At 42.7% G+C, this 21,955-nt stretch overlaps 1 protein-coding gene and 1 long non-coding RNA gene across 3 annotated transcripts in view; one reads left to right on the top strand and one right to left on the bottom strand.

Annotated features, from left to right (window-relative positions):
* The window catches only part of LOC112995563 (myosin heavy chain, skeletal muscle, adult-like), a 44,211-nt gene that overhangs the window by 1,220 nt on the left and 21,036 nt on the right, over positions 1-21,955 (bottom strand). The window contains exons 6-43 of one of the 2 annotated variants that reach the window (XM_064522516.1): positions 18,205-18,252; positions 16,675-16,917; positions 16,444-16,587; positions 16,194-16,350; positions 14,667-14,694; positions 14,457-14,568; positions 14,271-14,363; positions 14,077-14,140; positions 13,879-13,977; positions 13,679-13,782; positions 13,459-13,597; positions 13,110-13,228; positions 12,860-13,009; positions 12,123-12,293; positions 10,402-10,711; positions 10,238-10,308; positions 8,611-8,698; positions 8,399-8,516; positions 8,068-8,191; positions 7,485-7,621; positions 7,139-7,394; positions 5,452-5,694; positions 5,170-5,346; positions 4,939-5,084; positions 4,757-4,847; positions 4,279-4,668; positions 3,915-4,041; positions 3,692-3,810; positions 3,184-3,380; positions 2,438-2,621; positions 2,186-2,351; positions 1,890-2,014; positions 1,380-1,688; positions 1,076-1,279; positions 746-871; positions 484-654; positions 293-397; positions 58-153 (exon numbers count right to left, since the gene is read on the bottom strand). In XM_064522516.1, the coding sequence (XP_064378586.1) occupies positions 58-153; positions 293-397; positions 484-654; positions 746-871; positions 1,076-1,279; positions 1,380-1,688; positions 1,890-2,014; positions 2,186-2,351; positions 2,438-2,621; positions 3,184-3,380; positions 3,692-3,810; positions 3,915-4,041; positions 4,279-4,668; positions 4,757-4,847; positions 4,939-5,084; positions 5,170-5,346; positions 5,452-5,694; positions 7,139-7,394; positions 7,485-7,621; positions 8,068-8,191; positions 8,399-8,516; positions 8,611-8,698; positions 10,238-10,308; positions 10,402-10,711; positions 12,123-12,293; positions 12,860-13,009; positions 13,110-13,228; positions 13,459-13,597; positions 13,679-13,782; positions 13,879-13,977; positions 14,077-14,140; positions 14,271-14,363; positions 14,457-14,568; positions 14,667-14,694; positions 16,194-16,350; positions 16,444-16,587; positions 16,675-16,881 (5,667 nt within the window). In that variant the 5' untranslated portion in view covers positions 16,882-16,917; positions 18,205-18,252. The remainder of the gene's footprint in view (positions 1-57; positions 154-292; positions 398-483; positions 655-745; positions 872-1,075; positions 1,280-1,379; positions 1,689-1,889; positions 2,015-2,185; positions 2,352-2,437; positions 2,622-3,183; positions 3,381-3,691; positions 3,811-3,914; positions 4,042-4,278; positions 4,669-4,756; positions 4,848-4,938; positions 5,085-5,169; positions 5,347-5,451; positions 5,695-7,138; positions 7,395-7,484; positions 7,622-8,067; positions 8,192-8,398; positions 8,517-8,610; positions 8,699-10,237; positions 10,309-10,401; positions 10,712-12,122; positions 12,294-12,859; positions 13,010-13,109; positions 13,229-13,458; positions 13,598-13,678; positions 13,783-13,878; positions 13,978-14,076; positions 14,141-14,270; positions 14,364-14,456; positions 14,569-14,666; positions 14,695-16,193; positions 16,351-16,443; positions 16,588-16,674; positions 16,918-18,204; positions 18,253-21,955) is intronic. The other variant, XM_064522517.1, reaches the window with a different exon arrangement.
* LOC135330249 (uncharacterized) lies at positions 7,332-14,101 on the top strand. The gene is made up of 3 exons (XR_010392131.1): positions 7,332-7,401; positions 12,867-13,052; positions 13,976-14,101. It is a non-coding gene; the product is annotated as an uncharacterized LOC135330249 (long non-coding RNA).

The following is a 21,955-nucleotide window of genomic DNA, read 5'->3' as shown; positions in this document are numbered from 1 at the left end:
GAGCATGCTACCCCCCCTTGGAAAGTGACTCTCACCACCACTCAGGGCAATACTTACAGCCTCTTCAGATTGTCTCTTGTACGATTTCACCTTCATTTGCAGCTTGTCCACCAGGTCCTGGAGCCTGAGAATATTCTTCCGGTCTTCCTCAGACTAGAGCAGTAGGTATGCAGGAAAGAGAGTGCATTGTTTTCCCCACACCAAAAATAACATTTCCCCAAGGGAATCACGTTAAAATGTTTTGGCTTCTTGGGAGAAGGTTGTGTCTGCACAAAGAGGCCTCCTGCCTTACCTGGTAGGTCAGCTCCTTCACCCTCCTCTCGTATTTGCGCACACCCTTCACAGCTTCAGCGCTGCGCTTCTGCTCAGCATCAACCTCCCCTTCCAGCTCCCGCACCTGCAAGAAGAAGCCCATCCTTGGAGTTTCCCTGGTGGTGCCTCATGGGACGTGCTCCCTGATGCACAAATACCAGCCCTACGCACCCTGGCCTCCAGCTTCTGGATTTGCTTCTTGCCTCCTTTCAGTGCCAGCTGCTCAGCCTCATCCAGGCGGAGCTGCAGGTCCTTCACTGTCTGGTCCAAGTTCTTCTTCATCCTCTCCAGGTGGGCGCTGGTGTCCTGCTCCTTCTTCAGCTCTTCTGCCATCATGGCCGCCTGGAGAGCAAAGGAACAGGCACCAGTTTGGGGACTGGAGACATGTTGGGGCAGAATCCACCATCAGCAATGAAAGGAGCCCCCGGCTCACATCTGTGATGGCCTTCTTGGCCTTCTCTTCCGCATTGCGGGCTTCCTGGATTGTCTCCTCCATTTCACTCTGGATTTGGGAAATGTCGGTTTCCAGCTTCTTCTTGGTGTTGATCAAGCTGGTGTTCTGCACAAACAGAAATTGCGTGATTTGTATTCCTAGGCCTGAAATACATCAGTGGCAACTCAAAGCATTGGGCTGTGAGCATGCCTTCCCTGTGGACAGCGGTACAGAGGGGACTCTAGACCATTGTCATGGCCTATCCTCTGACACAAAAGCAGTCCTCTGCATTAAGTATCTTCACAACTGGTTTCCACACCAAGCCCTGACCTGGGTGTGAAGGAGCTGCACACGTTCCGTTGCATCCAGCAGCTCCTGCTCAGCCACTTTCCTCGACCTCTCCGTCTGCTCCAGGGCTGCCCGTAGCTCCTCAATTTCAGCCTGCAACAGGTTTGCTCTGCGCTCCACCATGGCCACCTGCTCCTTCAGGTCCTCCTGTGTCCTCAGAGCATCGTCCAGGTGTATCTGGGTATCCTGTAAAAGAGGCAGCAGCAATTACAAGGTGGCATAGTATTCTTGGGTACTGAAAACGTCAGATAAGCCATTCCTGTACATGTATCTTTGCTTAACAGACCTTCAGCACTGCCTGTGTGTTCCTCAGGTTCTTTTGGGCCTCTGCAGCCACGCGGTTGGCATGGCTCAGCTGGATCTCCATTTCGTTCAGGTCTCCCTCCATCTTCTTCTTCAGCCTCAGGGCTTCATTCCTGCTCCTGATCTCAGCATCCAAGCTGCTCTGCAAGGACTCCACAACTCGGAGATGGTTTCTCTTCAGCTGGTCGATTTCCTCATCTTTCTCTGCTATCTTCCGGTCAATCTCAGACTTGACCTGGTTGAGCTCCAACTGGAGGCGCAGGATCTTCCCCTCCTCATGTTCTAGGGAGGCCTGCACAAATGGATGGGGACAGTCATCCCATGACTAAATCTGCTGCTTACCTGCCAAGTACTCTCTTACACAGTACTTGGGGAAACCTGAGTTGGCTGTGCTCCACAGCCAGGGCAGAGGAGAACCACACCACCATTTTGTAGCCAAGTGTTCCCGTTGCTTGTGCTTTTAGTGTGGACACCAATGACTACTGCCGTGTACCTCAGCTTCCTCCAGAGCAGCCTGGATTTCAGATTTCTCCTGCTCAATCTGCTTCTTCACTTTCTCCAGCTCATGAATGACCTTTCCTCCCTCTGCAATCTGCTCCGTGAGGTCAGCAATCTCCTCTGTAGGGACAGAGACAAGTGGCAGGGTCAGGCACTGAGCAGGAGGGGAAAGGCCCTGCCACAGGAAGGTGACACACACCCTCACAATACTGCCGGCACGGAGCCATTTGGTGTGGTGGATTGAGAAGCCTGCAAGAAAGCCCTGTGAGGAGCAGAGCACCCGGGACTTACGCTGCAAGTTCTTGTTCTCCCGCTTCAGCGTTTCCAGGTGGTCCAAAGACTCCTCATAGGCATTCTTCATCTTAAACAGCTCCGTGCTGAGAGAGCGAGACTCCTTCTGGGAGGCTTCCAGCTCAGCCTGCGTTTCCTCATACTTCTGCTTCCACTCTGCCAGGATCTGAAGAGCAAGAGGGCCTGAGTATGGGCGTGGCAGTCACGAGGGGATGCTCTGTCCCCAGACCACGAGGCTGGAGCCCAGGTTACCTTGTCGAAATTCTTCTGCTTCTTGTCCAGAGCTGCGCAAGCAGCATTTGATCTTTCCACATCAATCATCAGGTCCTCCACTTCATTCTGCAGCCTCTGCTTTGTCTTTTCCAGGGAAGCACATTTGGCATTCACGGCTTCGACGTGTTCCTCTGCTTCCTGCAGACGCTGAGCCAGCTTCTTCCTAGGAGGTGGTAAATACAGCTCCAGGTGAGGAAGCAAAGGGGAGCAGCTTTTGTCAAGCCAGGGTGCTTTTCACAGTGGCATGCATAGCCACTTTGCAGTATTTGGTCCCATGCACACACAGTGTAGAGACTGCCCCAACAAGTCATTTTGTTCCCTTTTCCTTTCCCCGAGCGCTAGCAATGCCTCTGCTCTCTGCACACCCCATACACTGCCTGTCTCTTGCTTGCTTTGTCATATGGCCTGTTTGCCTTGGTCGTTCCCTAACCACACCTGCTACAGCACACACTCTCCTCTACCCATCACCCCTCCCCCAACCTCGTCTTGGCTTCTTTCTGTCACTCTCTCAATGGTCTTTTCAAGTTTCCCTTATTAGTGTCTGACAGCCTTCTCCACCATCCCCATGTACGTGGCCTCCCTGCACTCCATAGCGTGGGGCCTCATTTCTGCCATTCTTAGCTCAATGAGCACATTTGCCTTTCCCAAACCACACCTTCTATAGTTCAAAGTCCCTTTTGTACTTTCACTCTCCTCTGGCTTCTTCACTCCCCGCTACCACATACTTGGCCTCCTCCAGTTCCTCCGTGCGCTGAATGGCGTCCGTCTCATACTTGGTTCTCCACTGGGCCACTTCACTGTTGGCCTTGGACAAGGCGCGCTGCAGTTCACCCTTGGCTTCCTGCTCCTCTTCATATTGCTCCCGGAGCAAGTCACAGTCATGGCGAGAAGATTGCAAGGCGTGGGCCAGGGCGTTCTTGGCCTGGGGGGACAATGGGATTGGGACAAGGAGTAGACTCACCCTGGGAAATTGTCATTTAGACACTGGAATATTATCCCAGGGAAGTAGTTAGTAAGCCACTGCATGAAAATTTTAAATCTTAAACAAGGGAATGTATTCTCTGATATACTCGCAGAGTGTTGGGAGGAGTTTTACACTAGCAGGGCCTTGAGTGGGAGGCCTAAGGTGTTGTTATGTTTTTTAATTAAATCACCTTTTCAGCTCTTGAAACCTACATCCTAAATAATGCAATAGAAAATATGTATTTCATATGTAGTAAGAAATCTTTTCACCTTTATCTCTTCCTCTAGTTGCCGCTTCAGTTCCTCAATCTGTTGAGTAAAAGCCTGTTTTCCTCTAGAAAGCTGAGAAATCAAAGCATCTTTTTCCTCCACCTGACGTGCATATTCACCTGGGAAAGTTTGTAGTCAGAAAATATTTTAATAGCCATTCATAAACTTATAAAGCTATTTATGGGGTTCTCCCATTTCCAAACTAGATATAGAGGTGCCTCACCAGATTCTGTCTGCAGACGAGCTCTTTGAGCACTTAGATCACTGATCATGCGCTGATTCTGCTCCTCCTTTGTTTTAAATTCACTCAGCTGGTCTTCCAGAGTGCGACACATCTTCTCCAGATTTGCCTAGGTGTCAAATAGACATAAGAAAAGAGTATCTGGATTCTTCCCTACTCTTACAGCAGGAAATGTGGCCAGAAGATGCAGTCTATGTATTTCTCCTTGGGACAGTGTGCATACAAATACAGTTCTATATAACAGATCTGTAAAAATATATTTATATTATAACCTGATCATATTTAAATAAGATTAAACATAAATGTTCCATTTTTATCATATTGCTATTAATAAACATTTCTGTACCTTGGCTTTGGAGACGGACTCCATGTTACTGGCCAAGTCATCAATCTCCATCTTCAGCTCACTCTTCTCCTTCTCCAGCTTCTGCTTGACACGCTGAAGGTTGTCTATTTGCTCCCCAAGCTCGGCTGTGCTGTCCGCATGCTTCTTCCGCAGGGCAGCAGCTGTGGCTTCATGCTGCAGAGTGGCCTCTTCGAGGTCCCGCCGCATCTTCTGAAATTCTGCCTCACGCTTCTTGTTCATCTCGATCTGAGCTGCCGTAGCCCCCCCGGCTTCTTCCAGGCGCTCACTGATCTCCTCTAGCTCCCTGGAGAGGTCAGCCCGATGCTTCTCTGCTTTGGCCCGAGAGGTCCGCTCGGCCTCGATTTCCTCCTCCAGTTCCTCAATACGGGCCTGGGGAACATTAGGCACCATTCACACCCATGCCCTGCTCCTACCTGACCTCTGTTGGTGTGAGAGAGGAGAAGGAACAAAGACTGGCCTGCAGCTCCTTGATCTTCTTCTGTAATTGCATGCTGAGAACTTGCTCATCCTCGATCTTGCTTTGGATCTGGCTGATTTCAAAGTCTTTCCTTTGCACAAAGCAAACTGTGTTAGAGCCACACCCCCACAAAAAAACATGCGCACTTGCATGGCGCAAAGATACCCTGCAACCACACTTACTTCTTCAGTTTCTCATCCAGCTGCTGCTTATCATTTTCCAAGTCCATTATGGTATCATGGGCCAGCTTCAAGTCTCCCTCGAGTTTCCTCTTGGCTCTCTCAAGGTCCATGCGCAGTTTCTTCTCTTGCTCCAGGGACCCTTCAAGCTAAACAGAACAAGGCCGTGAATGATTTGCCTGCCAGCTCTAACTCCACAGTTGTTTTGGTCTCACTTGATGTGTGTGTGCTTACGTCGTCCACTTGCTGCTCGAGCTTGGTTTTAGCTTTGGTCAGAGTGTTGACTTTGTCCTCTTCTGCCTGCAGGTCATCCAGGGTCTGCTGGTGGGCCTCTTGGAGGGCTTTCTTCTCTTTTGTCAGCTTTACTATGGTTTCATCCAGGGCTGCCATCTCTTCAGTGAGATTTTTCACCTGTGAGAAGGTGGCAAGTGTAAATAAAAAATATTGTTTAAAACTTTATAGTGTAACAACACTGAGTTCTTTTCTGGTGTGAGAGTGACATCTTGTGCATTATACCTTGTTTTCGGTGGCATGTTTTTCCTTCTCGACTTTGGCCAGCGTTAACTCCAGGTCATCAATGTCTTTCTTCAGCTCTGAGCATTCATCCTCCAGTTTCCTCTTCTTGGCTGTCAGCTCAGCATTGATTTCCTCCTCATCCTCCGCCCTTTCAGTCACCTCCTTAACTTTGGCTTCCAGCTGGATTTTGGTTTTGATCAGCTGGTCACATCTTTCCTCAGCATCAGCCAAAGCATCAGCTTCCTGTTGGGAAAATATGTTTTTTCTGGATATGTCTTCTGGGGGTTGCTGAGATTCTTAGCTTTATCTTTTAGAATGCTGGATAGCAATTTTGTAATGTAAAGTAAGGTAACCTAAAACTGAACTTAAATTGTCTTGAGTGTTTTTTGAAAGAAATATTGAAAGCTAACACCAAACAAAATTGTTTTTAATCTATATGAAGGCCTAAGTATTTATATACATGTGTAAGGTACAGATTCCAAACTTATCCCATCAGGATCAACATTACAACAAAGCATATAAATTTTGGTTTAATCATAGGAGATCTCCCATATTTTCAAGCATTTATAAAGTGATGAGTGATCACTATATGCCAAGCTACATATAAATACCAAAATCATAGTTATGCTGACATCATTCCTGTATTTGTTTGTTCACCCTACTGTTTTTGAGAGCAACTGTTTATGATTTAGATTTTCATCACCATTTCTCAAAAATACTCAGCATCCAGCAGCTTGAGCTTTTCTCAGTGAGACTCTCATCAGCTAAGAAGAACAGGAGCTTTTGGAAAATTAGCCATTTTGAAAATCTGACTCTGGATTTCTTGTAGCAGACATACTGCAGTATTTGTTGTTAGTGTTTTATGTCACTTTTCAGTCTAGCAGATATACTATGACAGAAAAATGATAATTTTAGCAGTGAACAAATTTTTAAATCTTTCTACAGTTCAAGATGCTTTAATAAGGGGACCACTTAACCTTACTACATCACTTGTATTGCACAGTATTCTTTTGTGGATGCAGTCGATTCTATGAATGATTTAATTTAGAAATCACAGCATTACAATGCCATAGATATACCACCTAATATCTTGCAATGATTCCAATTCATGTTCCTGAGTGTTTTAGGATGGTGAGCGAGAAAATTAAATTCTGTTTCCTCTTAATTAGGTTTATGTTCAATATCCTATCACAACAATGTCCCTAACAGGTAGGCTGCCACCTATGCTGGAAAGGAGCAAATTGTCATGTTTAGTCAAGAATAAAGAAAATAAAGGTATGCCCTTTCATCTTTTCCTAAGGATTCCTAATCATGTGTACATAAGAATGGACATACTGGTATTGCAGAGATATGAAAACCTAGACTAGAAGAACAAAAATTATACTACCTGAAAGTAAAGGGTTTCTTGTTTTAGGTAATGCAGTTTTACTGAAGGTAAATGACAGAATTCTCAGGAACCATCCTAGAAAAGTCTCACCCATGGTATAAAGATGATTTTGTGATGCCTTGACCACAATCTCCTGACAGTCCTCATTGCAACTAATTAAATTTTCAAGAGCACCACTTAATGAAATACCATATAATTGAATTAAAATCATAGTTTCTACATGTCTTCTAAAAATGTAGTTATACATATAAGCCTTATCATCACACTTCAGTTCAAATCAGGCACACTGCTAGTACTCACAGCCTGCACTTGGAGCTGCAGGTCATTTTTCTCCTGCACTAGTTTCACCATTTTTTCCTCCAGCTCCTTCCTTTTTGCCTCAGACTTTGCAAGCTCTTCCTTAGTTTTCTCAAACTCTTGTTTCATATTGGCCATCTCCTTTTCAGATTCTGCACTCTTCAGCAAGGGCTTGATCTTGAAGAACAGCTTCATCCAGGGCCAATGCTTGACATTCATGAATGCACGAATGTTGTACTGGATGCAGAAGATGGACTCTCTGAAAGGTAATTCAAAAGAATATTAACTATTTAGACAGTGATGACCCAGTAAGTCAAGTACAGTGAGCCTAATTTGAAGAAATGTCTACCTCCTCTCCACCATTTTCTGGTACTCCACCCTCATCAGGAAGCCCCTGCATCTGGCCTGTGTGCGAGTGATGAGCTGTGCCAGCTTCTCATCTCTCATCTCCTCCAGGAGACCTACCAGTCCAGCTTTGAAGAACACCTTAGATAAGAACATAAAAATAGATACAGTGTATCTGATCATCATTCCGTGTAGCCCAGTATCCTGTCCTCAAAACAGATAATATGGGAACGTAAGAAAAAGAGCAGAAGTCCAAAGAAAGTATGTAGTGATATCCCCAAGCTTCTAGTAACCTGCAATTTAGGAATTATATGAGCCAGACCTTATGCCTTTGTTTTTACTAGCTCTTGCTTCTTTTATTCTACAACTTTGTCTTGAATTGGGAACCCTGAAACAGGATCATCCTATGATCCTATGGCAATGAAATTCATCAGTTATAATGAAGTATTTAGTCAAAAAAATACTCATTTTGATTTGTTTTAAATATACTATTTGATCATTTCATACCCTGCCTTGAGAATTTGAGCATCATTCTCAAGCTATACAAACCAAAAACACAGAGTACTTGAACCAAACAGTTCTGGTACCTTGGTGTGACCAAATTTATACTGAGTGTGGTCTATATCAATTGATCCCAGAAGTTTCTCACAAGCCTTCTTGCTGTCAATGAACTGTCCTTCTGGAATAGCACTTGCATTTAATACTTTGTATCTGGGGGAGAAAACAGAATACAAAGCAGTCTATTATTGAAACCAGTTGGCTGATACACTGCAAAAAGGGTTCTAAGAACTTTTGAGAACATTAAACAGCTGCTAAATCTAAACTTTACAGATGGCTTTAGTCACCACAGATGAATGGGCTTAAATTCACAAGGTACTCAACATGGCCAAAATGACCCAGTCAGGGGAACAGTCTGACCTCTGTTTAAAATCTGCATACAGGACTCTGTTGGGAAATCCTTTCCTGCAAATTCTGATCCCTTCCAGCACGCCGTTGCACCGCAGCTGGTGCAGCACCAGTTCATGCTCCATGGCACCTAACAGTTGAGAGCACACGTGAATACTATATTCTGTAGTACAGAGAGGAAGAGCTCCACCATATTTATAACCTTCTGTATGCGAGTCTCTTACCAGGTGTTTTTGTTTCATTTGGGATGATGCAGCGTACAAAATGGGGGTGAGTGCTTCGCAGATTGGTCATCAGCTTGTTTAAATTCTCCTGGGAGAGTCATTAACAAAAGTTTATATTAGCAAATGTAATTTCCACTGTAAGCATCAAGCCCTCTGTAATGAGATAATGAGAAACCAGACAAAAATTAGTTTGCAAAATTCTGAACTGGTGCCACCTGCACCCATTTTTCCTACTTTCCACAGAACATTATTATTAAATTAAGGTATAAAGTTCTACTGTTTAATCAGTGGGAAATATTGTACTCTCAACATACATACACTTATATGACATTTCGCTATATTTTGTGTAGAATTAGACTGAGGAGTTGGCTTACTCTAGCTGAACATGTTCATTAGAAATGAGATCCATCTTCCGCTAGATGTAGCCAGGGAGAAAAAATAGGTACCTCTGTGAGGCAGTTTGAAGCATACTAAGGTAGACACCTAATGTACTTCATATGGATCACACTATATAGTGCCTTCCTATTTCTCCCCACTGAAAGAAAAAGGAGCACAAACGACAGGCTGAATATTATATGTCTAGTTTACATGTCTAGATTTGGCCATCTAAAGTAAGGTGAGGTGAATCCCAGCCTTGAATTATAATTATTCTCTATTAAATTTATTTACAAGTAATTAGTGTCTATAATTAATGGAGAAACACAGGTGCCTCCAGAGGAGATTTCAGAATACCTAAGTTAAGCAGTCAGTAGGTCTCACATCATGCCTAGATCAGTGGAGTAGTGGAAGAAAGTTTGAAAACATAACAAAAATACGACTTAAATAAATAACATTTCTCTTATAACATTACCCCTGAAAGTCCTACGATATTAAACCTAGGCTTATTGCATTCTTTTTGAGTGATACATGCTGACAATAGTTTCCCACTTGCATGGGAAAGGCTGTTAAAGCTATGGTTATTTTTCCTGGGGCATATACACACACGCCCATGTTCTGTTTCAGAGCACTGCCTAGGGGTTGGGCCAGGTGATCAAGGATCATATGACAGCAGCTCAGTAGGAGGAATTAGTCTATATCAAGAAGGTAGCCCCAAACGAAAGATAAATATGGTAATAAATCTCAGGAGAGATTAGATAATTCACATGAAAGAAGTGTATGTAACAGCCAGGCAGCAAGACCTGGTTTTGAGAAAGAACTGCCAGGTATCTGACATCTTAAAAATCTGTATCCTAAGATGTGGGGGCATTTCAACCATATGCGAATGGTCCCTGAGTCATGGATAAAAAACAGAAAAATTCATGGAGCAGACGGCTCATCCTCCAGACCAGTGGCAGGAACAATGTTGTTATAGGACAATATAAGGCTCTGAAATACAGACAGGCGTCAGGACGGAATCTGTCTTTTAGGAGTATTTTAGGCATTTTCTGTATGACATTGATCCCAGAGAAGTGGACAAAGGAATAGGTTGTGTTTTCAATGAATAGAGCTTACATAAGTTACAATGGATTTATTCTCTATGAAAATATGACCCAAGAAATTTGGGATCTTTTTACACAAGTAAGCAAAAAGACAGACTAGTCATTTTAAATGGTGTGGTTGCTCCTTATCTTAGGAAGAGATACTATACCCGGAAAAGAGCTGAAACAGTCTGGAAAGAAGAACCCTTCTTCTTGCCGCCTTTCTTGCCAGCACTAGCCTCTGCAAAATTGAAAACATATCAAACAGGTTTTAGATTTTTGCTTTTGCCTTTAATGATTCCCTTTTGTAAAATATGGGCTGCATAGAATTGACCTGCTTCTGCTCCACCATAGTTGGCAAACAGTAAGGCCAGTGTTTTCAGTGATGATTTCTGGTACAACCCAATGACAGTTTCATTCAGGGGGTCCTTGTTCTTCTCAAGCCAACCAGTGATATTGTAGTCCACTGTGCCAGCATAGTGTATGAGGGAGAAATGGGCTTCAGTCTTTCCTTTGGTAGGCTTGGGCTTCTGGAAGTTGCTGGACTTGCCCAGATGCTGGTCATAGAGCTTGTTCTTGAAAGAAGTGTCAGTTGCTTTGGGGAACATGCACTCCTCTTCTAGGATGGAGAAGATGCCCATGGGCTGGAAGAAATGAACAAGAGGGATAAATTGCAAATTAGTTTTCAGGACAATATGGCCATCACTTATGCAGAGTGGAGGAGCACAGGCTGAGATACACATCAGAAAACATTATTATTCTATTATGTTTTCTGCTAATAAGTGAGATTAAACATATTGATACCTATGTGTTTTAGCTCCAAATAAGTCATAATGATTAATGGAAATTCATTTAGTTTGTGTCAAGAACCTTCTTTATAAAACATAGGCAAAACCTTCTTATCCAAAGGGCCTCACAGCACACACAGATGTCTTATTACAAGTTGAACATGAGCCAGCAATGTGCCTTTCTGGTAAAGAAGGCCTACACATTCTGGGCTGCATTAGGAAGACTGTTGCCTGCAGGCTGAGGAAAGTGATCCTTCCCCTCTATTCAGCAATGATAAGGCCACATCTGTAGTGCTGTGTCCAGTTCAAGGCTGCCCAGTACAAGAGGGACATGGACCTGCTGGAATGAGCCCAGTGAAGGGCCACTAGAGGACAGGAACATCTTGTCAGATGAGGAGAGGCTGAGAGAGCTGGGATTATTTAGCCTCTAGAAGAGAAGCCTCAGGGGGATCTTATCAACATGTATAAATATTTGATGGGTGAGAATAAACAGGGAGGAGTCAGACTCTTCTCTGTGATGTGCAGTGACAGGAGGAAAGTCAGTGGGCATAAATTAAAATGCAGGGAATTCTATTCACACGTAAGAGAAAACGTTTTTACTGGGAGGGTGGTCAAACATTGGAACAGGCTGCCCACAGAGTTTCTTGAGAGTCTGTCACTGAAGATACTCAAACCCCAACTGCACACAGTCCTGAGCAACCTGCTCTAGCTGACCCTGCTTTGAGGAAAGGGAGTTGGCCTAAACAGTCTCCAGAGGTGCTTTTGAACTACTTTGATTGTATGATTCTAATTTCTTACTATCTTGCCAGCCACTGAATATTGCATCCCATGTGCAATGTGACTGCGTTCTCATTGATACAGTCAAAGGATGTGTGACTGTTAGCTGACAGTTATGTATATCTATCTTTTATGTTTATTTTACAAACCTATAGCTGTTCTGCTGTATAAGCCTAAGTCTGTTAGAGCTGGAAGCTGATGAAGAGACTCTAAATTGGAGACTGATTCTGCCTGTTTTGAAAGAATACTGTTATTTGGAGTTTAAAAATCTTTTGGCCCTTAAAAAGAGATCAATACAGAGCTGCTGTCATAAAGCTGTGGGAAACCTTCTTATGTCCTCATTCACAGATAAAATAAACTGCAGGGCAAGGTATTTTGAATAGCAAAAGCTGAATGTTTGGACACCAACACAGAAAAGGCCTTTGAGAAATGAGGCCAAGTCACTATAGAATTATAGAATTCCTGCGCACCTAATGAACAGGAAGAATACCTTCTCAATAAGCTCAATGCAGGCAGCCAGGTCCATCCCAAAGTCAATGAACGTCCATTCAATTCCCTCTTTCTTGTACTCTTCCTGCTCCAGCACAAACATGTGGTGGTTGAAGAACTGTTGCAGTTTCTCATTGGTGAAGTTGATGCAAAGCTGTTCAAAGCTGTTGAACTGTATAAAAAATGAGAAAGACCCATACTTGCAAGATGCAGCAATGACTACAACTCTTTTTTCTTTAAAAACAAGAAATTCAATTATCTTGGCTTCACTGTCAAGTCTTTGCATTTCTTCAGCATACTTTATGTCTACATAATGAAACACAAAAATGCATCAAATTCATTGTTCACAAGGAATCTCTTCTCTTTGAAAAAAAATGTGAACATAGAATATATTTCCTACATTATCTAAAACCAAATTACAGGGCAAAAAAAGTAGAGCATATTAGGATTATATATATCATATATAATGATATATATGTTTTTATACTGTCTTGTCCTTGATCATTTAAAACGAATCATTCTTCTGCTTGGGTCATTCTGTACTTTTGAGTGGGCACATCTACAAAATGAGTCTATTGCTGCAAGACAAGTACTTTAAAAGGTCATTCTTTACTTCAGGGTTTTAAAAAAGGCAAATAATTATGAGATAATATCAATTCTTCATTAAAAATATCTCAGAATTGTCATAACAGCCAGTTGTCACTTCCAAGTAACTGCTACTAAGTCTTTGTTCCTTACATCAAAGATCTCAAAGCCAGCAATGTCCAGAACACCAATGAAGTACTGTCTGGGTTGTTTGGTATCCAGCTGCTGGTTGATGCGAACAACCATCCACAAGAACATCCTTTCATAGACTGCCTTTGCAAGAGCACCTACAGCATTGTGCACCTAAAGCACAGGGAGATGTCTGGAGTTACCAAAGAGAGTGGAGGTGAGTCACTGGGATGTTAATTCAAAGCATAGTTTTAGGCTACCATATGTTTATTACCTGTTGCACAGTCTGACCTTTGGTCACATATTCATTTCCAACCTTGACTCGGGGGTAGCACAGGGCCTTGAGCATGTCAGCTGAGTTCAGACCCATCAGGTAGGCAGCCTTGTCAGCAACTAAAGATTGGAACAAAAAGAAAAAGGAAGAATTTATGGACTCTCAGATTTTGGATCCTCAAGTATTCTCTAAGAATCTGCAGTGTTCAGCATTCTGTTTATTGAAATCTGTTAACCTGTATTCTGGCTTACTGTTTTCCTTGGGTTCCTAAAATCCACCTAAGACCAACTTCTGGTGACTGACACATAGAGTAACTTACAGAAATGTCAATTATTGAGTTTAATAATACCTTCTGTGCCATCTGGCTCTGCCTGCTCCTCTCGTTGTTTCTGCTTGAACTTCAAGTTCCCGTAGTGCATGACAGCCCCCGTCAGCTTGTAAATGGCAGTTTTTTCCTCAGCAGTGAAGCCCAGGATGTCAATGGCACTCTGGTAACAGAATCAGTAAAGTAAAATCTATGCGTACTAGGTCACCTATCCACCAGAAGACCTGTTTTGTATGTTACTTACATCTGTAGCCATCAGCTCCTCCTTGTCGTCAATGCTGGGAACAGTGATCTCACCTTGACTCACAAAAGGGAAGTCATATGGGTTGGTGGTAATGAGGAGCATTTCTGAAAACAAATGGATGTTCTTGTGTTAAATTTCATTGTCTGTGTAATATAGCTAATTGTTGCTCTTCCTCCAAAAAAGTTAGTAATCCTTCCTACCAATTAGCTCTGGCTTCTTGTTGGAGGTGACCTGATAAAAGATGTGGTAGCTTCTTTCTGCCTTGAGCTGGAAAGTGACTCTTGACTTCTCCAGCAGATCTGGCAAGGAAGAGAGAAGGAGTTACACACAAGACAGTGCACAGTGCACAGAGGTGGAAATGTGGGAAGAAATGTTATCAGGCAAGGAAGCTCTCATACATGTTTCAATGTCAGCAGAAGCCAGTTTCCCTGTGGCCCCAAAGTGGATTCTGATGAATTTGCCCTGTTAAGGGAAAAAAGAAGCATTTCAGCCCAGCTGCATTCCATTGCCAACTCCTTCAGTGGGAATAGCACAAGACCCATCATTACTCTTGCAAGGAGAGGGAGGGATTTTGTCCAAAGCAACAGCTTACAAAGCGTGAAGAGTTGTCATTCCTCACGGTCTTGGCATTTCCAAAGGCCTCCAGCAAGGGGTTGGCGCTGATGATTTGATCCTCAAGCGTGCCCTACAACACAGTAAGTATTCCTGGTTATCATTTTCAAAAATCATGTCAGGAGCAGAAAACAGCATTCATTCAAGACAGTATCTATTGATCTACCTGCATTTTGCCTGCCTGCTCCTCCTTCTTTTTATCCCCGCTAGCTGCAATTGTTGCAAAGTACTGGATGACACGCTTCGTGTTCACAGTCTTCCCTGCACCGGATTCTCCGCTGTGAAGCCAGAGAGAGAAGCAGAGAACGTATGGTCAGGCAGCAGGTCCCCTGGCACAGAGCAACCCAGCAGGAACCCGAGCAGGCAATGTACATACGTGATCAGGATTGACTGATTCTCGCGATCTGTGAAAGGGACAGAAACAAATGGGCAATATGTAGTGCTCATGAATAACAAAGAATTCAAACACTGTGAGAGAAATATGAACAGGGGCTTCCAGAAGGTGCAGGGACAGAAGGCAGTGAAACTCCCTGGGAATTCCAGTAGGTACTTTTGATGTTCCTAGCAGTGCTACTTGTAATATCAGCTGGATCAACAGAGGCATCACTTCAGAATAGCTTTTCAGGATATTCTTTTTTCATTAAGCAGTCTGTTTCTCTCTTATTAAGTAAATGCATGTAACAAAGTAATTGAGATTGATTTTTACAGTGTGTAAAACTGTGTAGGTCAAAAGAATTGTGATTTCCCCTCCACCCCAGCTTTTCTCATAAATGTTCTTTTCTTGGTAACCTCTGGTTCCTGGGAATCTGGACGTTTCACCAATGCTGGAAATATTTGAACAAGTTTCCTATTCTCTTTCTTTTTCTGTCTCACCAATGAGTGCAAACGAATGAATTATTTCCAGGGTGAGTAACTTTATTATTTCAGGATTTTCTGTTTTGATTCTTTTCTTGATTCGGTTTATTTCATTTTTGGTGTATTTCTGTCTTTGTGAGCCTCTTTTTAAAGCTTCTGACCAAGAACAGGAAGAATGAAGAAAAATGAGAATGAAATGCTAAATTCCTACTTGTCATTCATAATCCTGCTTCAGTGGCAGAGAGAAAAAATGGGGAAGGAGTAAAAAACACTTACATGATCATTCTATTTCCCTAAATTTTTAGGGCCTTTTTTTTTTTAAACAGAGTCAACATTATCACTCTGTGATGTTCAGTTAGATCCCTATGCAGTCATGAAACTACTGCAGATGTGTGGAGATCAGATCACTGATTCCCTTCTCCATATTGCAATTTCTGTATACAGAATCCTAATCTGTTCTAGTTTGCTAACTTTCATATCTGAGAAGAAATAAATCCATAATACAAGAGTATTAACTAAGAGCTAATTAGCAACTCAAAAATTTATCATGATTTCTTGGTGGTGCAAGGATTCTGCTGTTGTTCTTTACAAATAAATTGCAAATATCAGAAGAACACCTGAAATCAGATCATTTTGTTTTTGTAATCTAGGTCTTCATGAAGCCAAGGCACCAAGAATTTAAGCTACAGTACACTTTTTAGAGAACTGAATTATATTTTTCAAAGTTAAAGCAATATGCTGTGTGACAATTTGACTAGTGTTCAGACCTAAATAATGAGCAGAGGAGAACTTTTGTTTCATCTGACACAACTTATCCCATTAATTATTCTTAACCATAACCCTTTCAGTGCCCTTAGCTTTATGCTATCAGCTAGACTTTTAAAAATACTTAGAACAGAGCTATGTCTCTTTCAGAGTAGCAGCAATGATAACTGCTAAAATAAAGTGAGCTTCATGATGAGGGTTACATTTCTGAACATGCTCAATTTTTTATAAAACAAGCATTATATTTTCCAGAAGACTTCGTGATTCCCTTAAGATTCCTCACCAGTTAACATGAACTGATAAGCGTTGTCAGAGATGGAGAAGATGTGGGGAGGGGCCTCCTGGCGCTTCTTGCCTCGGTAGGCCAACACCACCTCCGGGTTGTACACCGGCAGCCACTTGTAGGGGTTGACAGTGACACAGAAGAGACCCGAGTAGGTCTGTGAGGAAGGGAGACAGCAAGTTGGTTTCCACTCGGCTTAGCCTAGCAGTTCTTCCTGGTTACTTGGAGGAAGACTGCTGCTGGTACTTACGTAGATCATCCAGGCTGCATAACGCTCTTTGAGGTTATACAGCACAGCAGGTTCATGGAGGTGGGTCATCATGGCCATGTCCTCGATTTTATCGTACTTAGGAGGGTTCATGGCAAAGACTTGATCATCCTTCACGGTCAGAGTCTGGCAAGGAAATGAGAGATCCATGCATGTCAGCTAAGAGCTCAGAGTGAGAATTAAATGCTGCTCTGAAGCCTGCTTTTCACTCACCTCTCCACCTTCAGTCTTGACAGTGACCTTCCCTGCTTCCCTGCTCTGGATCGTCCCTTTCACAAAGGATTCTTTAGGATGAGCCACAAAGACCGATGTCTTGGCATCGAAGGGCTTGTTCTGAGCCTCGATTCTCTCCTTTTCTGACTTTCGGAGGTAGGGAGCTGCCTCTCCAAAAACAGCCATCTCAGAGTCTGCAGAGGCCATGTCTGCACTTTACTGAAGGTACGTTAGCAGAAGTGTCTAATGGGGAAGAACAATATGGCATTGATTATTTTAGTCTATTCTGTAAGATTTGGAAACATTTTATATTTTGTGCAGTGGTTTCTCTTCTTGCTCTAACATTTGGAACATCTAACGTGAGCCAACTGGAGAACCTCGTTTTTAGGTCAATTTAGAAAATAAGAGTTTTGTATTGAAGTGATGTCTTCAGACTTTGAGGAGAGCAACTTTTAATGACCTTTTGCAATTGCCAGTTTAGCACTTTTAGGAATACTGTGTCTGTAAGTTGAGAGTGAAGTGGCTGAGCACTTTTCACATGATCATTAGAAATGGAAATGCAGATGGAGCATTTTGTTAAAAGCATAAACAGCACAGAAACATTTTTGAAAAACTGGAGTTCAGGAGACTACAAAGTCTTGAAAACATTGAATCTGCGGAATATTTACTTCTTATCCATGGTGGTGACTGGGAAATGAATAAATTATGCTAATGAAATTCTGAGCAGATAGGAAAGGGCAGTTTTTACTACTTTTTAATAGCCATAATTTAATTTGTTTATACATTTGTCATTCTTCAATACAAAGCCTAAAATAATTTCAGGTCCAAAGTTCCATCTTGTGCTGAAGTAAAATGCAAGCACAGAAACTGGAATTTCAATGCCTGTATTAAGCTCCCAAATAAACACATGAAACACTGACTTTTTAAAAAATCTAGGAATAGATATGTTCCCAGAAGTTCAATAAAATCAGACTATTTCTTTACAGGCTTTAATAAATATGTAGGTAGCTAAGTTTAGCCCACCAAGCTTGAAAATTCTTTAGCTATGTTAGTTAAATAAAGATTCCCTCTGTTCATCAGCTAATAAATCTTTTTTGTCTAGAGTAAGAAAATGAGTATCAAAGAGAGTTTTGGCATCTTCCAAAGATGGTTAGCAGGTCCATATGCTCAGATAGTTTATTAATTCATATTTTCTCAGACAAAATGTACAATTTTGCACTTTTCCATCCTTTGCCAATCTCTGTCCAGTTCTAGTGCTGCCACACCAAAGACTTAAAGCCAGCACACCTCTGTTAGATCAGTTAAGCAGAAAAAGGAATATCCCCGTAAGGATCTTCTGGTCTGCCCTCAGTGGCCAGAGGCTTCAAACCCAGTCACTTGAAAACCTTACTAGCCATGGGCATGCCACCATCAATCTACTGTAATCACATCTGGTTTGAATATAGGGTGAAACAGTGACTGCTCACTCAGCCTTGCAGAAATCAGGGTCTCTCTCTCTGTCCTCTCAGATTTAATAAATCAGATTCTTACCTCTTGAAATACCAGGTGGGCAACTTGCACACTGGCAGCTGGTCAGTACTGTAAAATAGACATAGCAACTCAGAATTTATTGCTGTACAGATTTCCAGAGTGAAAATATGTAGGTGCCTTGAAGGCAGATTTAAAGCCTGAGCTGAGAAATAGAGTCCCCTCCTGTATTGAAAGTGGAAGGAATACAGTGGGCACCATCCCCTCTCTGCAAGCCTGCAAACCCCATACACTTACCTTGAAGCTTTCCGTGGAGCCAGGACAGACTTGTCACAGCGACATTTTATAGGATCTAGTCTGCAGATGCTGCAGATGACTACTCTTTCTTCGGTCAAAACATTTTTGGCAAACCTTCTTTGGTAAAGCATTGTCTGGCAAACTGAACTAAGGGCATAATTGTCATTTGACATGACTAGATATAATTAGAAAATTTTGATGTCTTACTGACTGTATGAATACATCTCCTATAAACAATCTGACAAGGGTGTTAAGGGGGGAATCTGGACTAGTCAAGGCACTTAGAGAACTTGGATGCAGGACTTATGGATTCTATTGCTGGCTTTCCCACCGACTCACTGTATGACCCAGGGTGGATTGCTTGGTATGTCTGAGCTGCAACTATCCCAGCGCTACAATAGATAAAACAGGACATTAAAAGATAAATTAACCTTATTGAAAGCTTTTGCCAGTTTTGATGGTAAAATGATGAAAGCACAAGTGCAGACATGTATTAAAGCTCACAAGCCTCACAGAAACAACGAGACAGTCAGCCAAGAGCCAAAGTACCAGGAGGCTGGGGTCTAACTGAGCTTTTAAGCTGCAGTCTCCAAGAGATGTGAGGCAACTTCAGGTATGAGGAAGTGCAGGCACCCACACATGCATGCACAGGCATGTGCATGTGTGCCCCTTTGTATACACTTCAGAACGCCAGAAAGTGAGAGATTCTCCAAGATAAGTTGCTATGACACTGTGCTGCAACTCATGCTATGGGAGGGGTCATGAAGCATTCACACTACTGATGTGCAGATCAGTGCTAGTGACCAAGAGATGCTCCCTTCTTTTGCTGACAAGTTTTCAGTTCATCCAGGTGTTCCCATGCCTATAACCCAGGGAAAGATCATTCTGATCTAGGAGAGGCCCTCACAGCTTTTCTCCTACCTACAACTGTCAAAAGAATCCCTCCAGCTAGCCATACCTGTACACATAATTTAGGCACATACACACCAAATAGGCAGTCTCAGATGCTTTGCATCTGATACATCCTCAGTCCATTACTGCCATCTCATCACAAATATCTTGCACACTTACACATTCACACAGTCCAAAATATAGAAACACAGTACTACCTATACCAGAGCATTGGAAGTAGCAGGCATGCCTGTACAACGCTGACAGTGTGAGGAAAGGGGAATTTGCTGGTAGTCCTGCAGAGCAAAAGATACAGTTTTAGGAAAGGGCACTGTCATGTGAGCTGCTTTAAATCCTCTCAGATCAAAACATGTTCTTCTCCTGGTCACTGGCATTTTGGTTATAAAAAGAGCTCAGTGAATAACACAGGGACAAGATGCTCCCCTCAGGTTGAGGAGGGAATTCAGGTCTCCCATTTCCAGGGAAGCTGTATCATCTGCACTGTAGAGGTAGCAGCATCCTCCATCCTCTGGCAGCCACAGTTACGTATTAACTAGCTGCTGGCTCATTTCTGTGGGGAATGTCTGGTATGAAAAGGAAGTGAGTCTAGATGTCTCTGGGTGTTGGCAGTCACTGACTAGTACTTTTGGGATTGAATTAAGTGTCAGTAGGTCCAAATAAGCCAGTTTTAAAAACATAAAGACTTTTGGAAAGTGGCCTGAACATCAGAAAAGGTTCATGAACCAGGCCATAGCAATGAGGAATTCTTTCCTGATTCCTCCATCTCCATAATTGCCTCCCTCACTGCTTCTCTTCACTTTTATCTGCAGAGTCCAGAGTTGTTTTTATTTTGTTTTATAGAACTCTGCAGTATATTTAGATGTTGCTTAGTCTGTGTTTAAGACAAGTAGGATTACTTGACAGAAACTGGTGTTCTCTGGGGGGAAGATGTCCACATACATATTCACGTGGTGGATGAAAACATGGCAACAGCATCTGAACTTAGAGTAGTTTTGTCTAAGCAAAGCCCAGTTGTGCCTATACACCCCTCTAGAATACATCCAGGAGTATATGGAAAGCATCATACATTCCTAACATGGAAGATACTATATGTTAAATTGTTCATAGCACCCACAGAATGCCCCAAATTCCAAGACTCCTCTGAGACCCCAGAGAAGAAGTGAACGAGAAGAGGGAAGTGAACAGCCATGTGGACAACAGTTCTCAAAGACAAAGGAACATACCTCTGAATGACTGACAGTTTGCACATTCATACTGAAACATCGTCAAGCGGTATCCCCTCTAATTTTCTATTCATGTAAGTATGGGTCTTCCAAGCAAACTACTGCACAGTTTTGCCAAATACAGCTTTGTTTCTGGAGTCCTGTGTTTTTGATCTAAAAATAACAAGAATTAAGCTATTCTTTTGTGAAGCTATTAGCATAGTTTGCATTCTATCTGAATGCACTCTGATTGCTGCAGATGAGTCCACAAAGGTGGACCCTCAATAGCTCTTTAACTTTAGTACCAACCGGTTACATGGTCTCTATGTAAAGTTTGCAGCAGTTTTCAGTGTTTTACCATGTTGCACACAGTCTTGAAGAACATCTGCAGGACTTGGTTGTGTGCACATGGAAAGACAAAGTCAACTTAACATTCACTTCGTTAAGTGAAAACTTAGCTATGGAAAGGCGAAACTTTGGAGTAGACACAGTAAGCTTAATTTCTTGACAGAACCAGAAGTCAAATACTTTCCCTAGCATATATAAGAGTCATGAAGAAGATACCTTCTGGATGAGAATGAGTAAAACACAGAGTTAATCTCTTTACCTGTGCAGAGAGGACATGAGAACTGGGAAACCATTACCACATGGCTGCTTCCTTGGTGAGTACATGGTCCTTAGCATGGTTTGCAAGCACTGTAATTGCACTACAGAATAGGGTATCTTTTGAGGTCTTACTACCATGTTCAATAGCGCCAGTTGAGTTAACTGAATCATGTGTCCTGCTCTTCTAGCTATATCTAAAGATCCAATACAACATTAAAAAAAAGTAATAGAAGTCCACAGGCACCCCTACAATCCCCCAATAAACTCCAGACTTCACCTAGAAACAAGGTGAAACACCTCTAGATTCAATATAATGACTAGGGAGGCAAGAAGGCATAGAATGACTTAAAGACTTCTGACTGAAGCTGTTTTCAGTGTGAGGCCATAATGGCCATATGGAAACAGGCATCCTGAAGGTTGAGGGGTGGGAGCTAGTGACCCCATTCAGTAGAGGAACTAGCGACTAGAGGAACTAGTGACTAGAGAAACTAGTGCCAGCGTCTTTCTCCTGGACTCTGGCAGCTTCCCTGTGGCAGAATGCATCACCAGATTCCTTGATACAAACAAATGGCCACTATAAAGCTATTCCACTGAAATGGTAAGGAGTAGATTCCTTGTCCCCAGAGTCAACAAGGATACAACCTTTTGCCAATCCATTGTTCTTGCTCTGAAGCTTCAGACCTTGGAGCCAGCCAGTACAGGCACACTATGTCTGTGGTATTGTCATAAGGAGGGAAAGCAACCTTGGCTACAGAGAAATGATGCAAGATTCACACAAGAACTCAGAAGGTTTGGGT

This window comes from Dromaius novaehollandiae, chromosome 18 (genome assembly GCF_036370855.1).
Source record: "Dromaius novaehollandiae isolate bDroNov1 chromosome 18, bDroNov1.hap1, whole genome shotgun sequence".
Taxonomy (NCBI): domain Eukaryota; kingdom Metazoa; phylum Chordata; class Aves; order Casuariiformes; family Dromaiidae; genus Dromaius; species Dromaius novaehollandiae.
This window is presented reverse-complemented; position numbering and strand designations above follow the sequence as displayed.